General features: G+C 44.6%; 1 protein-coding gene across 3 annotated transcripts in view; it reads left to right on the forward strand.

Annotated features, from left to right (window-relative positions):
- Positions 1-18,753, forward strand: part of nrg2a (neuregulin 2a) — a 106,596-nt gene that overhangs the window by 63,858 nt on the left and 23,985 nt on the right. For 2 of the 3 annotated variants that reach the window (XM_014129434.3, XM_082958257.1), the window contains exons 4-5: positions 3,623-3,743; positions 16,962-17,020. In XM_014129434.3, the coding sequence (XP_013984909.1) occupies positions 3,623-3,743; positions 16,962-17,020 (180 nt within the window). Of the gene's footprint in view, positions 1-3,622; positions 3,744-16,419; positions 16,497-16,961; positions 17,021-18,753 lie in introns of all 3 variants that reach the window. The other variant, XM_082958256.1, reaches the window with a different exon arrangement.

An 18,753-nucleotide genomic window follows, 5' to 3' on the forward strand; every position in this document is an offset into this window, starting at 1 on the left:
TATGTTCAGTTTATTGATTTGACCTTCAATTGGAGGCAGCTGTTTCTCATTGCCTCTGATTGAAGCTCCTATGTATAGGGGTTGTTTTGTATGGGGTATTGTGGGTAGTTGTAGTTGCATAGCTTTGTGTTTAGCCTGCATCCTGTTCGTTCATACGGTTTCTTGTTTTGGTGTTAAATAAAAGTGAAATATGAGCACTCAACCCGCTGCGCCTTGGTTCAATACCTACGAAAGACGTGACAAAATGTTACAAATTTAAAAAAAAATGTTTATTCTATCAAGGAGATGGAGTTGACAGTTCATGGTTGTGACCATGGTGATTCCAATATTATTTGCTTAAATCAATCAAAAGTAGAGAACTTTACAGACCATTAGTGGTCTTGTTGCATACCATGTAATGAGGACATTAACAAGGGGTCCTGATGGTATAGCTGACCCTGCTCAGTCCTGATTCATTTAGGATTTTAGATCAATCTGACGCCGTTCACCAAATCTCCAGACACTTCTTTTAGGAATCACAGTTTTGAAATAAATATTCTTTAAAGTCACAAAGGGCTAATGCATGAAACTACATCAGATACATTTTCAGTTAACATCCATTTTTGCCAGTTTTTCAAATTTGAAACACTTTTTTGGAGAGGTTGAAATTGGTGTCCTTTGCTCTGAGCAAGTGAATACTAGTGAAAGTTTTTGGAAAATTCCCAAAACAAATGTTTTCCGTTATAAAATAAATTACAGTGCCTGCCTGGACATGTCTTGCTACTCTACACATTTCTTTCATGGCTTATTTATAAAAAAATATGTATATATTTCACTTTTAGTGAAAGGCCAGTTGAGAACAAGTTCTCATTTACAACTGTGTCAGGGCTACTCTAAATAGCAGGAGGGTGAAGTCAAGCGCAGGAGAAAGAGGTTCGTGAAAACACACAATTAATAAATAAGTCCACAAATGCCAACACAAGGCGGGGTAGACAATACTCCAAAAACAACAGGAACAAAATAATCCTGGAGAGAGTCGGGATGCAGCCCAGCAACCCTAATGCCCAAAATGACAACAGCAGAGGAAGATCAAAATCCCCAACCTACTAAATAGGACGACACGAAAATAATCCCGCACAAATCCCAACAAAAACAGACAGACTAAATACCCTACTAACGACCTAACACAAAACAGGTGCTAACCAAGACAGACATAACCAAATGACACAGAAACAGAGATCGGTGGCAGCTAGTAGGGCAGCTAGACCGCCGAACGCCGCCCGACCGGGGAGAGGCGCCACCTTCTGTGGACATTGTGACAAACTGCGACCTGGCCAAGATAAAGCAAAGCAGTACAACAAAAACAACAACACAGAGTTACACATTGGATAAACAAACGTACAGTCAATAACATAATAGGAAAATATATATACAGTGTGTGCAAATGTAGTAAGATTAGGGAGGTAAGGCAATAAATAGGCCATAGTGGCGAAGTAATTACAATTTAGCATTAACACTGGAGTGATAGATGTGCAGATGATGATGCGCAAGTAGAGATACCGGGGTGCAAAAGAGCAAAAATAAATAACAATTTGGGGATGAGGTATTTGGGTGGGCTATTTACAGATGGGCTGTGTACAGGTACAGTGATCGGTAAGCTGCTCTGACAGCTGATGCTGAAAGTTAGTGAGGGAGATATAAGTCTCCAGCTTCAGTGATTTTTGCAATTTGTCCCAGTCATTGGCAGCAGAGAACTGGATGAAAAGGCGGCCAAAGGAGGAGTTTGCTTTGGGGATGACTAGTGAAATATACCTGCTGGAGCGTGTGCTACGGGTGGGTGTTGCTATGGTGACCAGTGAGCTGAGATAAGGCAGGGCTTTACCTAGCAAAGACTTATAGATGACCTGAGGCCAGTGGGTTTGGCGACGAATATGTAGCGAGGGCCAGCCAACGAGAGCATACAGGTCGCAGTGGTGGGTAGTATATGGGGCTTTGGTGACAAAACGGATGGCGCATCATCCACCATCATCCTAGACCCACTCCAATTCGCATACCACCCCAACAGATCCACAGATTACACAACCTCAATCGCACTCCACACTGCCCTTTCCCACCTGGACTAAAGGAACACCTATGTGAGAATGCTGTTCATTGACTACAGCTCAGTGTTCAACACCATAATGCCCACAAAGCTCATCACTAAGCTAAGGACCCTGGGACTAAACACCTCTCTCTGCAACTGAATCCTGGACTTCCTGACGGGCCGCCCCCAGGTGGTGAGGGTAGGCAAAAACACATCTGCCATGGTGATCGTCAACACAGTGGGCCCTCAGGGGTGCGTGCTTATTCCCCTCCTGTACTCTCTGTTTACCCACAACTGCGTGGCCAAGCATGACTCCAACACCAACAGTCAGTGTGACATTTAGGCATTCCATTCCAAAGATCTGAATCGGAGGTATAAACAAGGACTCTTATGCTCTGTAAGGGGAAATATTTATCTTTGCTCATTGAGAGTCTTGAGTCAGTGTCAACACTACTGAGAGAGACAATGCAATTCGTGGAAGGAAAGACCTGACCGTTTTAAGTGGAGGATGAGTGATCAAATGACTGTTTCTGTCTTGCATTGTATATAAAATCACTCACAAAACAACAAGTGATTGACCTGATAAGAAACTTCATCTGGAGTTGCAGCACCTGTATCTATGAGTTTACCTACATGACATTGTAGAATATTTCACTGTATTTTAAAACATATGACATCTCTTCTACATATTTCCCCGGTAGAGAGCCTTCTTAGTTTCAAGTATTATTTGACAGAATATACATTGTACTCTACTCCAGTAACAAAAGCTCTAACTGTCTACAGTACTGTTATGGCTGTGTTATTTAAGCATTAAGGGCCTAGGGTGTCACGTCCTGACCAGTAGAGGGAGTATTTGTTATTGTAGTTTGGTCAGGACGTGGCAGAGGGTATTTGTTTTATGTGGTTCGGGGGGTTATGTGTATGTAGAGGGGTGTTGTATTTATGTGTTCCGGGGTTTTGGTCTATGTTCTGGGTTTTTGTGTTCTAGGTTTCTAGTTTGTATATTTCTTTGTGGTCTGTGTGGCTCTCGATCAGGAACAGCTGTTCATCGTTGTTCCTGATTGGGAGTCATATTTAAAGTGCTTGTTTTCACCTGTTTAGTTGTGGGTAGTTGTTTTTGCACTGCGTTTTGTTAGCCTGCAAAACTGTTCCTGTCATTTTTCTGTATTTTCTTGTTTTTTCGTGTTCACGTCTTTAATAAATAATATGTTGAGCACGCAACCCGCTGCGCCTTGGTCTCATCACTACGACACCCGTGACATAGGGGGTGTGGTATACAGTATGGCCAATATACCACGGCAAAGGGCTGTTCTTAATCATGACACAACGCTGAGTGCCTGGATACAGCCCTTAGCCTTGGTATATTGGCCATACACCTCAAACCACAGAAGTGCCTTATTGCTATTATAAACTGGTTACCAATGTAATTTGAAGAGTAAAAAATGATGTTTTGTCATACCCGTGGTATACGGTCTGATATACCTTGGCTTTCAGCCAATCAGCATTCAGTGCTGGAATCACCGAGTTTATTATAACATGTAACTCTGTCTTACTCTGCAGTAACTACCACGCCGTCTCCAGGCTCGGGCCATGCCAGAAGATGCAATGACTCAGAGAAGGCCTACTGCGTGAACGGCGGTGACTGTTACTTCATAAATGGTATCAATCAGTTCTCCTGCAAGTGAGTCCTCTCTGTTATTTTGGGATTCTTCACAGTGTACCATTTGGTGGTATTTTTGCCTTTGTTTGGACTCGGATTGGACTGTTTTATTTGTTGTTAGGCTACGTTTTCTTTAATTAGCGTCAATCATTAAAATCAAATCAAACTTTATTGGTTGCGTACACAGTTCAGTAGATGTTGTAGTGAAATGTTACTAGCTAATAACAATTCAGTAAAATGTAGAACAAGTACACAAATAATTAAACCAATATATATATTGTAGTGAGAGTTGAATAGCAATATATCTTTTGTTAATAATTCAATTTTTTTTCTCCACTCCTAAATTCCATATGTAATTCTTTACAGAAAGAGTAAAGTTGTATGATGCTTCAGTTGTCCAGTGTTGTTCAGTCGCTGTCAATCACATTCATCCTTTCATTGCATTGATAGAATTAACATTCCAGTCAAATGATTTCTAACCCTCTTCTCTCCAATGTGTCAGAGCCCTTTTCCCTATGCCCTTCTACTGATCCTCATCCCCCTGTATCACCCCACCACCCCCCTCTATCACCCTGTCTATCCCCCCTCTATCACCCCACCACCCCCTCTATCACCCTGTCTATCCCCCCTCTATCACCCCACCACCCCCTCTATCACCCTGTCTATCCCCCCTCTATCATCCCACCCCCATCACCCTGTCTATCCCTCCTCTATCACCCCAACACCCCCCTCTATGACCCTGTCTATCCCCCCTCTATCACCCCACCACCCCTCTATCACCCTGTCTATCCCCCCTCTATCATCCCACCCCATCACCCTGTCTATCCCTCCTGTATCACCCCACCACCCCCCTCTATCACCCTGTCTATCCCCCTCTATCACCCCACCACCCCCTATCACCCTGTCTCCCCCTCTATCATCCCACCCCATCACCCTGTCTATCCCTCCTCAATCACCCCACCACCCCCCTCTATCACCCTGTCTATCCCCCCTCTATCAAAACACCACCCCCCTCTATCACCCTGTCTATCCCCCCTCTATCACCCCCCCATCACCCTGTCTAGCCCCCCCTCTATCACTCTATCACCCCACCATCCCCCCTCTATCACCCTGTCTATCCCTCCTCTATCACCCCACCACCCCCTCTATCACCCTGTCTATCCCCCCTCTATCATCCCACCCCCCCATCACCCTGTCTATCCCTCCTCTATCATCCCACCCCCCATCACCCTGTCTATCCCCCCTCTATCACCCCACCACCCCCTCTATCACCCTGTCTATCCCCCCTCTATCATCCCACCCCCCATCACCCTGTCTATCCCTCCTCTATCACCCCACCATCCCCTCTATCACCCTGTCTATCCCCCCTCTATCACCCCACCACCCCTTCTATCACCCTGTCTATCCCTCCTCTATCACCCCACCACCCCCTCTATCACCCTGTCTATCCCCCCTCTATCACTCTATCACCCCACCCCCCCTCTATCATCCCACCATCCCCCCTCTATCACCCTGTCTATCCCACCACTATACCCCCATCCATCTACCTCTATCCCCCCTCTATCACCCCATCTATCCCCCCTCTATCCCCCATCCATCTACCTCTATCACCTTGTCTGTCACCCCATCCATCCCCCTCTATTAGCAACACAAACATTTCCACAGACACACACACACATACACACACACACACACACACACACACACACACACACACACACACACACACACACACACACACACACACACACACACACACACACACACACACACACACACACACGATAACATAAGCACTATTCATACACATGGATTTAGTACTGTAGATATATGGTGGTGGTGGTGGAGTAGGGGCCTGAGGGCACACTGTGTTGTGAAATCTGTGAATGTATTGTAATGTTTTAAAATTGTATGAACTGCCTTAATTTTGCTGGACCCCAGGAAGAGTAGCTGCTGCTTTGGCAGCATAAATACAAATACAAATTACAATCACCCATCCATCTACCTCTATCACCCTCTATCACCCCATCTATCCCCCCTCTATCACCCCAGCCATCTACCTCTATCTCCCCTCTATTACCCAGTCCATCTACCTCTATCACCCCTCTATCACCCCATTTATCCCCCCTCTATCACCCCATCCATCGTTTTTTTAATTTGATTTATTTCACCTTTATTTAACCAGGTAGGCTAGTTGAGAACAAGTCCTCATTTGCAACTGCGACCTGGCCAAGATAAAGCAAAGCAGTTCGACACATACAACAACACAGAGTTACACATGTATATATGAATGTGCAAGTAGAGATACTGGTGTGCAAAGGAGCAAGATCAATAAATACATTCAGTATGGGGATGAGGTAGTTGGAGGTAGTTACAGATGGGCTATGTACAGGTGCAGTGATCTGTGAGCTGCTCTGACAGCTGATGCTTAAAGTTAGTGAGGGAGATATGAGTCTCCAGCTTCAGTGATTTTTGCAGTTCGTTCCAGTCATTGCCAGCAGAGAACTGAAAGGGAAGGCGGCCAAAGGAGGAATTGGCTTTGGGGGTGACCAGTCAGATATACCTGCTGGAGCGCCTGCTACGGGTGGGTGCTGCTATGGTGACCAGTGAGCTGAGATAAGGCGGGGCTTTACCTAGCAGAGACTTGTAGATGACCTGGAGCCAGTGGGTTTGGCGACGAGTATGAAGCGAGGGCCAGCCAACGAGAGCATACAGGTCACAGTGGTGGGTAGTATATGGGGCTTTGGAGACAAAACGGATGGCACTGTGATAGACTGCATCCAATTTGTTGAGTAGAGTGTCGGAGGCTATTTTGTAAATGACATCGCCGAAGTCGAGGATCGGTAGGATGGTCAGTTTTACAAGGGTATGTTTGGCAGCATGAGGGAAGGATGCTTAGGAATAGGAAGCTGATTCTAGATTTAATTTTGGATTGGAGATGCTTAATGTGAGTCTGGAAGGAGAGTTTAAAGTCTAACCAGACACCAAGGTATTTGTAGTTGTCCACATATTCTAAGTCAGAACCGTCCAGAGTAGTGATGCTGGACGGGCGGGCAGGTGTGAGCAACGACCGGTTGAAGAGCGTGCATCTACCTTTATCCCCCCTCTATCACCCCATCCATCCCCCTCTATCACCCCATCTATCACCCCATCCATCCCCCTCTATCACCCCATCTTCCCCCTCTATCACCCCATCCATCCCCCTCTATCACCCCATCTATCCCCCCCTATCACCCCATCCATCCCCCTCTATCACCCCATCTTCCCCCTCTATCACCCCATCCATCTACCTCTATCCCTGCTCTATCACCCCATCCATCCCCCTCTATCACCCCATCTTCCCCCTCTATCACCCCATCCATCTACCTCTATCCCTGCTCTATCACCCCATCCATCCCCCTCTATCACCCCATCTATCCCCCCTATCACCCCATCCATCCCCCTCTATCACCCCATCTATCCCCCCCTATCACCCCATCCATCCCCCTCTATTCCCCCTCTATCACCCCATCTATCCCCCTCTATCACCCCAGCTATCCCCCCTCTATCACCCCATCCATCCCCCTCTATTCCCCCTCTATCACCCCATCCATCCCCCTCTATCACCCCATCCATCCCCCTCTATCACCCCATCCATCCCCCTCTATCACCCCATCCATCCCCCTCTATCACCCCAGCTATCCCCCCTCTATCACCCCAGCTATCCCCCCTCTATCACCCCATCCATCCCCCTCTATCACCCCATCTATCCCCCCTATCACCCTATCCATCTACCTCTATTCCCCCTCTATCACCCCATCCATCCCCCTCTATCACCCCATATATCCCAGCTCTATCACCCCATCTATCCCCCATCCATCTACCTCTATCCCCCCTCTATCACCCCATCCATCCCCCTCTATCACTCCATCCACCCCCCTCTATCACCCCATCTATCCCCCCACTATCACCCCATCCATCCCCCTCTATCACCCCATCCATCTACCTCTATCCCCCCTCTATCACCCCATCCATCTACCTCTATTCCCCCTCTATCACCCCATCCATCCCCCTTCTATCACCCCATCCATCCCCCTCTATCACCCCATCCATCCCCCTCTATCACCCCATCTATCCCCCATCCATCTACCTCTATCCCCCCTCTATCACCCTATCTATCCCCCCTCGATCACCCCATCATCTACCTCTATACCCCCTCTATCACCCCACCCATCCACCTCTATCCCCCCTCTATCACCCCGTCTATCACCCCATCATCTACCTCTATCCCCCCTCTATCACCCCATCCATCTACCTCTATCCCCCCTCTATCACCCCATCCATCTACCTCTATCCCCCCTCTATCACCCCATCCATCTACCTCTATCCCCCCTCTATCACCCCACCCATCCACCTCTATCACCCCATCCCCTTCTATCACCCCATCCCCCATCCATCCATCTATCTCTATCCCCCCTCTATCCTCCCTCTATCACCCCATCCATCCCCGCTCTATCACCCCATCCATCTACCTCTATCACCCCTCTATCACCCCATCTCTCCACTCTCTATCACCCCATCTATCCTCCCTCTATCATCCCATCTATCCCCCTCTATCACCCTGTCTATCACCCTTCTATCACCCCACCCCCCCTCTATCACCCCATCCATCTACCTCTATCCCCCCTCTATCACCTCATCATCTACCTCTATCACCCCATCCCCCCATCACCCATCCATCCCCCCTCTATCACCCAATCCAACTACCTCTATCCCCCCTCGATCACCCCATCTATCCCCCTCTATCACCCTGTCTATCCCCCCTCTATCACCCCATCCTTAGCAAACCCCCCCTCCCCCTTCCCCGATCTCTCACAGAAGCACCGGTAGAGTAGAGCAGAGTAGAGCAGAGCAGAGCAGAGCAGAGCAGAGCCGTACAGGAAGGCACTGCCCGTATGTACAGAAATCTCTTTCATGTATGCTTCCATTGCTGATGAGGAGGATGGCTGGTGATCTGCTCATGGTTCCCAGCCCACGTTTAGCGTGCAGGAGCCTCACACATGATGTCATGGTTCACTGGTTTAGTAGGAAACAAATATTTACGCCAGTCAGAGACCTCTAGCGAGGTAAATAGAATTATTGCTTACATCTCAAGACCTTTGAAAAGGGGGTCAGATTAATCAAGAGTGCTAAGGACATTTTGTTATTGGAAGATACATGTTTTTCTATTGATTGTGAATGTGGTAACGATGAGCTTTCCTGCTATCAGATTCTGAGTCATGTACTGAATGTTCACGAAAAACAATATATATGACTGCTTGTGCTGAATTTAAAGCACTAAAATGGCACATCATACATAAAAAACTATTAAAACAAAACATTTTAATGAGAATAAGATATAAGAATCCTGTGTATTTGAGTGGTGCATTTCATAACTTCCATGTTGAAATGTGCCAATATAAGTTAATGTTTGGGTGTGCAGAAGCTGTACCATAATATCATTATGAAGCTGTACTATAACAGCATTATGAAGCTGTACTATAACAACATTATGAAGCTGTACTATAACTGCATTATGAAGCTGTACTATAACTGCATTATGAAGTTGTACCATAAAATCATTATGAAGCTGTACTATAACAACATTATGAAGCTGTACTATAACAGCATTATGAAGCTGTACTATAACAGCCTTATGAAGCTGTACCATAACATCATTATGAAGCTGTACTATAACAGTATTATGAAGCTGTACTATAACTGCATTATGAAGCTGTACTATAACAGCCTTATGAAGCTGTACTATAACAACATTATGAAGCTGTACTATAACAGCATTATGAAGCTGTACTATAACATCCTTATGAAGCTCTACTATAACAACATTATGAAGTTGTACTATAACAACATTATGAAGCTGTACTATAACAGCATTATGAAGCTGTACTATAACAACATTATGAAGCTGTACTATAACAGCATTATGAAGCTGTACTATAACATCCTTATGAAGCTCTACTATAACAACATTATGAAGTTGTACTCTAACAACATTATGAAGCTGTACTATAACAGCATTATGAAGCTGTACTATAACAACATTATGAAGCTGTACTATAACAACATTATGAAGCTGTACTATAATAACATTATGAAGCTGTACTATAACTGCATTATGAAGCTGTACTATAACAGCATTATGAAGCTGTACTATAACAACATTATGAAGCTGTACTATAACAGCATTATGAAGCTGTACTCTAACACCATTATGAAGCTGTACTATAACAGCATTATGAAGCTGTACTCTAACAACATTATGAAGCTGTAGTATAACTGCATTATGAAGCTGTACCATAACAACATTATGAAGCTGTACTATAACAACATTATGAAGCTTTACTATAACAACATTATGAAGCTGTACTGTAACAACATTATGAAGCTGTACTATAACATCATTATGAAGCTGTACTATAACAGCCTTATGAAGCTGTACTCTAACAACATTATGAAGCTGTACTATAACAGCATTATGAAGCTGTACTATAACAACATTATGAAGCTGTACTATAACATCACTATGAAGCTGTACTCTAACACCATTATGAAGCTGTACTCTAACAACATTACGAAGCTGTACTATAACAACATTATGAAGCTGTACTATAACAACATTATGAAGCTGTACTATAACAACATTATGAAGCTGTACTATAACATCATTATGAAGCTTTACTATAACAGCATTATGAAGCTGTACTATAACAGCATTATGAAGCTGTACTATAACAACATTATGAAGCTGTACTATAACAACATTATGAAGCTGTACTATAACAACATTATGAAGCTGTACTATAACAGCATTATGAAGCTGTACTATAACAACATTATGAAGCTGTACTATAACAACATTATGAAGCTGTACTATAACATCACTATGAAGCTGTACTATAACAACATTATGAAGCTGTACTATAACAACATTATGAAGCTGTACTATAACAGCATTATGAAGCTGTACTATAACAGCCTTATGAAGCTGTACTATAACAACATTATGAAGCTGTACTATAACAACATTATGAAGCTGTACTGTAACATCACTATGAAGCTGTACTCTAACAACATTATGAAGCTGTACTATAACAGCATTATGAAGCTGTACTATAACATCACTATGAAGCTGTACTATAACAACATTATGAAGCTGTACTATAACAACATTATGAAGCTGTACTATAACAACATTATGAAGCTGTACTATAACAACATTATGAAGCTGTACTATAACAGCATTATGAAGCTGTACTATAACTGCATTATGAAGCTGTACTATAACATCATTATGAAGCTGTACTATAACAACATTATGAAGCTGTACTATAACTGCATTATGAAGCTGTACTATAACAACATTATGAAGCTGTACTATAACAGCATTATGAAGCTGTACTCTAACAACATTATGAAGCTGTACTATAACTGCATTATGAAGCTGTACTATAACTGCATTATGAAGCTGTACTATAACAGCATTATGAAGCTGTACTATAACAACATTATGAAGCTGTACTATAACTGCATTATGAAGCTGTACTATAACAGCATATGAAAGAATGTGCGTAAAGTATATGGGTTTGTATTCTGGGTGTTGTTCTTGCAAAAGACAAGTCCTTGCAGCAAGCTCAAAACATGTAAATGTTTATGCTGCTATCCCGTATAGTGACAGTTTGCATCAATATGACCGTCTGTGCTGGAGAACGAGTAGCGCGGCTGTTGTGTTTTACATCTCTACAGTTTCAGTATCACATCCTATCATAGTGTGCTTTGGTCCATTATGTAAATATCATGTGCTTCCATGTTGGTCTACGATGAAGAATGGTGTGTAGGTCCCCTGGCCAGCCGTTGTGTGTGTTCTGCTGGCCCCAGCAACGCTGCTCAGCAAGCAGTGAGGACATGGCTGCAACAGCCATTCAATAAGCTGTGTACAAATTGGAGGGAGCAATAACTCAATTGCTGCAGCTAATTCACTCACGGTCGAGGCACGGGTCCAGAAAAGTTGGATAATGCAGTGGAGGCCTGCAGGGAATTGTTGCCCCAAAGCCATCTCATTCAATATAGGCCAGGCTTCAGCCAGTATTACTCATCGGCTGAACAAGTCCGGCCGACAGCTGGCCCTATTTGAATGCCCGGCTCCTTCACTTTGAAATATATAGTTCTTTAGAGGGGAAGGAAAAGTTTAACGAATGACCCTGAAGGTAATCCAGTAGCACTGTAGTTCATGGCATGACATGTTACACAGTATCAGCCACATTAGCAATGTCTGCTCGATAAAGATTCCTGCAAGTCGGGGACAAGAAAACAGACAGGAACAGTGAATGATATGAGTCTGGATCAAGTACAGTCTGTACTGTCGGTCGGAGGTACATGTAAGACTCATCAGACCAATATTCTTCACGAAGGAAGAAGAAGAACACCCATCAGATATCTCACTGCTAATTGCCTTTGGGATCATTACACTGTCTTTAGTGTAATGGGTTTGTTCTGCTGAAATGCTTGTGTGCTATGTGCTGTGTGCTTGGTTTATGTTGAAAGAAGATATTTAATCCTGTTTAAAAACCTCAAACCGATATAGATTTCTTTCAATATGTGCACGATTCGTACACCATTTCCTTTATGAGGACAGATTTCAACATTTGTAGATTTTACAGTGACAGTGCATTGGTCTTAGTCATTTCTCCAGCAGTCTTTCCCTATTATTGTGTGATCCTCAGTTTAACATATCACTCAGTATGAGTCATTAGACATGATGGAATATCATAATACTTCTGGGAGACATTTTAGAAATCTCATAAATCACCAGGAATGACCTCTGGTGGATTAACGGTCCTGTTGGTGGAGAGAGAGTGTGGAATGTTGGCACCCCTCAATGAACCACACATCCTGATTCGTTGGGAGAGGGGAGAGGGGGCTAAGGAGACACAAGAAGAAGAAGAAGAAGAAGAAGAAGAAGAATAGAATGATTGGGAGAGGGGTCTGCAGCAGTGTTTTTGATTAAGTGGACAGGTGTCCCCATAAATATCTGTCTGGTGGTTGAGGATGGAGAGAAGCCCGTATACAGAGGTGTACCAAAATGACAGATGACCATGGCTGTATAGAGGACTAATTTATGAGGCTACTCCTGAATTACTATTGGTGTGGTATGTGGTGTGCTTTCTGGCGCCACATGACGGCCATAGCATCACCCGAGTGTGAGTTGAATTTTGGTAGTAGTGAAGAGTAGCTAGCTAGCTAGCTTCTAGTCCAGTGGCTAGTACGGAACTCTCACTTCATCTGACTGAGTCCTACTACAAAGCCACAGATAGTGTGGATGGTTGATGACACCATGATGACAACGCGCTGCCTCCCTGCTTCCGGCTCTTCTCTTTGAACACCTCCTCCCTCCGCTGACCTCAATCAAGCCATGAACATTCTCAACCTTTAGTCTCTTGACTGTCGATCTACTCATGATGAATAATTATGTTGTTTTTAAATTGCTTGTTTTTTGTTTTTGTTGCTTTACAGCACTTTGAAATGTTCTTTATGTACAGCACTATAAAAGTTGAATCAATTATTGTTGTTATTATTATAAATATGGTTGTAGTGGTTCATGAGCAAATTCAACAGAGCTTTGCCAACATGAAAGAGGCGTGACACTGTAACTCTGGGCATCAACTGTCTTAACCATATTAAATGAACTCCTCTCCACCAGACATGTAGAAAGGGCAGGGAACAAAGACATGGGCACAGAGAGAGACATAAAAGTGCAATGAAGAGTCTCCCAGAACATCATGACCAAAATGATATGTGGTTGCTATAAGATGGAGTGCACAGGCAGGGGGCCTACTGCTTTTTATTACCAGGATAATAAAGGTTCAAAATATGTATCAGACTGAGTTCTCTTCTATACAGGACCCAAGTCAAATGATGGAGGGCTATTTGTAACCCCATGTGAAGAAGGAAGAGGCCAAGAGGTTAGAAGGAGAGGGGGATGGTGTGATTAGAGGGGGGTTGTTTCATCCCTGTGAGTTGGTTTCCCCATGCACCCCCCTACCTCCCTGGTGGGGCACTTGAGCACACATGTAGGCCCACCCCTCTGGCACTCTCGATGAGGGGAACATTATTCCATGACCTCTGCCTTTCTCACTGGTGTACCTGTCAGTTCTAATCTGTTTGCAGCACAGATGGGGAGGTGGGGACGGGCGGCCTAATATCTGCAAAATTGGGGATATTAGGAGAGAGGAAGAGACAGACTGGAAAAAAGGGAATGTTTTTGTATTTTGAATAGTGTTCCCTCCTATTAAGTCTACCAGCCATGTCTACAGACAGTCACGGACTACAAAGGGAAAACCAGCCACGTCGCGGACACTGACGTCTTGCTTCCGGACAAGCTAAACACCTTCACCGCCCGCTTTGAGGATTACACAGTGCCACTGATGTGGCCCGCTTCCAAGGACTGTGTGCTCTCCTTCTCCGTGGCCGACGTGAGTAAGACATTTAAGCGTGTTAACCCTCACAAAATTGCCGGCCCAGACGGCATCCTTAGCCGTGTCCTCAGAGCATGCGCAAACCAGCTGGCTGGAGTGTTTACGGATATATTCAATCTCTCCCTATCCCAGTCTGTTGTCCCCACATGCTTCAAGATGTCCACTGTTGTTCCTGCCCCGTAGCACTCACTTCTGTCATCAAGTACTTTGAGAGACTAGTCAAGGATCATAACACCTCTATCTTACCTGATACCGTAGAGTAGACCTGCAAACTGCCCTATTCCATCTGGACAAAAGGAATACCTATGTAAGAATGCTGTTCATTGACTATAGCTCAGCATTCAACACCATAGTACCCTCCAAGCTCATCATTAAGCTCGAGGCCCTGGGTCTGAACCCCACCCTGGACTTCCTGACGGGCCGCCCCCAGGTGGTGAAGGTAGGAAACAACACCTCCACTTCGCTGATCCTCAACACTGGGGCCCCACAAGGATGCGTGCTCAGCCCCCTCCTGTACTCCCTGTTCAACTCAATAATCAAGTTTGCAGACGACACAACAGTAGTAGGCCTGATGACCAACAATGATGAGACAGCCTACAGGGAGGAGGTGAGGGCCCTGTGAGTGTGGTGCCAGGAAAATAACCTCTTACCCAACGTCAACAAAACTAAGGAGCTGATCGTGGACTTCAGGAAACAGCGGAGGGAACACCCCCCTATCCACTTTGACGGGACAGCAGGGGAAAACGTGGAAGATTCAAGTTCCTCGGCGTACAAATCACTGACAAATTGAAATGGTCCACCCACACAACCTCAGGAGGCTGAAGAAATTTGGCTTGGCACCTAAAACCCTCACTAAATTTTACAGACGCACAATTGAGAGCATCCTGTTGGGCTGTATCACCACCTGGTACGACACAACAGCAGGGCTCTCTAGAGGATGGTGCGGTCTGCAAAACACATCACCGGGGGCAAGCTACCTGCCCTCCAGGACACCGACATCACCCAATGTCACAGGAAGGCCAAAAAGATCATCAAGATCACCACTGCCTGTTCACCCCGCTATCATTCAGAAGGCGAGGTCAGTACAGGTGCATCAAAGCTGGGACTGAGAGACTGAAAAACAGCTTATATCTCAAAGCCATCAGACTGTTAAATTGCCATCACTAGTACATTAGAGGCTGCTGCCCTATATACATAGACTTGAAATCAATGGCCACTTTAATAATGGAACACTAGTCACATTAATAATGTTTACATATTTTGCATTGCCCATCTCATATGTATATACTGTATTCTATCCTATTCTGCTGTAGCTTAATCAATGCCGCGCTGACATTACTCGTCCAAATATTTATATATTCTTAATTCCATTTCTTTACTTTAGATTGTGTGTATTGTAAGATATTACCTGTTAGATATTACTGCGCTGTTGGAGCTAGAAACACTAGCTTTTCACTACACCCGGAATAACATCTGCTAACCATGTGTATGTGACCAATAACATCTGCTAAACACGTGTATGTGACCAATAACATCTGCTAAACACGTGTATGTGACCAATACAATTTGATATGATCTAATTTGATTTTTACTCTGACTGTTTTATAAAGTGCCATCCAATGCAAAGGCAGAGTTTGTTTAAGTGATGCTTCACTCCAGAATCCAGATGTTTTGAGCCCTTCAAAAGTTGTCTAATGTTGCCATGAGACCATATCCTATATTGTCTATTGTTTGATCCAGCTATATGCCTCAGTCCCATTGTTTCCAGTTCTATGCTTCCAAGTTACCTGATTATCTACCAACAGGCGCCGTTGGATGCAGCTACAGTTTGTTTGCTAAGACCTGGTGGTGTGGAAATGTTTCCTTCATGAGCATACATGTTCCTACCAGTGTTCATTTGTTTGAACACATGACACTATTGATTGATAGATGATACAGATAGACTAGGATGGTAGAGATCATTGAGTCCTCATGGTCCTCATGGTCAACTGTCTTCTATTCAGCAAGTAACCCAATTACTTTACTGAGTAAGCCACAACCTAGTGATGCTTTTTAGTGTAATGTTTCTGGACCACCATAATGCATATTGTAATGTAACCTCTCTTTCAGGCCTTCACCAGTAACGTGTGTACAGACTTCACTGCTGCGTTTTTCACATCATGGTGTCCCCCTCTCCTCCTCCCCAGATGTCCAGATGAATTCTTCGGCCAGCGGTGTTTGCAGACTGAGCCGCTGCGGTTGCGCATGCCCAATCCTTACAAAAGTATGTTCACATGACACCATCAGCTGAGAACAGAGTCACGTTGTCACTGGGTTTCCTCTGTGGTCCTCTTCCTCCTCCTCCTCCTTCCTCTCAGGTCAACCAAAGCCATGGGTGGTGCACGGCACAATAGTGTCACCGGTGGGATCGCTTTGCTTCTACTGTCCCTGGTGTTGCTGTAGTTCTAATTCAGTTTTCTCTGTCGTTCTCCTTTCACCTCCTCCCTGTCTCTTGTTCATATCCTCTCCTCTCGATACCCTCCATCGCTGCTCTCTCTCACTCCCTCCTCCCCTCCCTCCCCTCCCTCCCTCCCTCCCTCCCTCCCTCCCTCCCTCCCTCCCTCCCTCCCCTCCCTCCCTCCCTCCCTCCCTCACTCCTCCCTTCCTCCTCCCTTCCTCTTCCCTTCTTCCTCCCTTCCTCCTCCCTCCCACCTCCCTCTCTTTTTGTGGTTTTATTTCTTTCCATCAGGTGTCCGAATGACTTTACTGGTGATCGCTGTCAAAACTACGTCATGGCCAGTTTCTACCGTATGTCCATTTCCTCTTCTGTCTCTCTATCCGCCTCTCTGCCTGCCTGCCTGCCTGCCTGCCTGCCTGCCTGCCTGCCTGCCTGCCTGCCTGCCTGCCTGCCTGCCTGCCTGCCTGCCTGCCTGCCTGCCTGTCTGTCTGTCTGTCTGTCTGTCTGTCTGTCTGTCTGTCTGTCTGTCTGTCTGTCCTGCATGTGGTACAGGATGTTGACATGTGGCATGACTCTGTGTTGTTTGGTCCTAATAGTTGTTGCTCTATCATCTGTGTGTGTTGACTCATCCCCGTGGCGATGCTCCGTTCAGACCAACATCATTCATTTGTTGATGTTCTAATTTTAAAACAAATGACTGCATTACATAGATTTAGCGTAGAGATGCATTCACTGGATCTCCTTCAACACGTTCAGTCGGCATGTGACTTGGTACTGAATGTCCTTGACATTGATATGTACAGTAATTGCATGTGCTCTGCTAGAATGGAATACATGGATTGCTGTGTGTGTCTCCAGTTAGGGAGAAAACCAAAGTCATTTGTGATAAAATTAGTGCTGATCCATGGACAGAAATACCCTGATTATATTGAATTAGTTATCAAACAGGAATGTCAGATGACATAGCTGTTAGGAATAAGACCGATGACGCCTGATTCAGCTTAATGACATTGCCAGTTGTAATACAAATGACATTACAGTCCTAATTGACTGATTACATTAACTGGTCGTTATTCTAATTTCTCTGTATCTTTTGTCAATTTGTTATTGATAAGATAAACTACCCAGGGTACTTTTTGACTATCCATATTGCCCATGGATCATCACTAAATCCCATAGGAATGCAATAGGCAAAATAAGCATGTAGGTATTGCATCACTTCATATGGAACATGCTTGTCTGAATGAAATGCATAGGCAGTCTACAATGACAACACCTGCCTTTACTGGTCACATCATGGATCAGGACATGTATGGACAATGCCATTCTTAGTTGTATTCCCTGAACACACACGTGCACACGCACATACACACACACAGAGCTTACCCTGGTATTGTCCTCTCTGTTTTTGCAATAACAAGTCCCAAGCTTTAGCAGCAGCAGAATGCCATTCTCACAGTAAAACAACAAACTCTGCCTGCTCTCACAGAGGTCCTCCTCAGCCCTGAGTTCCTGCCCTATAATTACATTACAGTGCAGTATTAAACAGCACTAGTGGCCCGGGGCGACAGAGCTTAACCCAACACCAGCGCTCCACATTGGCAACCCCAGCAAGCATGTCCATCAACCTCACAATTACACCCAGATTAGAGATGCATATGGAGAACTTGAGCTCGACAGCTCATCCCTCGAAGCTATTGGCTCTGATGTACAGTTATCTGCCCAAATAAAGGAAATACCAACATATAAAGTGTCTTAATAGGGTGTTGGGCCACCACGAGCCAGAACAGCTTCAATGGACCTTGGCATAGACTCTACAAGCGTCTGGAACTTTTTTGGAGGAATGCAACATAATTCTTATGCAAGAAATTCCATCATTTTGTTGATGGTGGTTTAAAACGATGTTTCAGGCACCACTCCAGAATCTCCTATATGTGTTCAATTGGGATGAGATCTGGTGACTGAGACAAACCTGCACACCCTTTAAACCCTCTAAGCTCTTTGAGACCCCTCTTTCAATGTCACTGAGATCTCTTCTAGCCATGGTAGCCAAAATAATGAGCAACTGGGAATTTTTCAAGTT

The sequence above is a fragment of the Salmo salar genome, chromosome 11 (genome assembly GCF_965601325.2).
Source record: "Salmo salar chromosome 11, fSalSal1, whole genome shotgun sequence".
Classification (NCBI taxonomy): domain Eukaryota; kingdom Metazoa; phylum Chordata; class Actinopteri; order Salmoniformes; family Salmonidae; genus Salmo; species Salmo salar.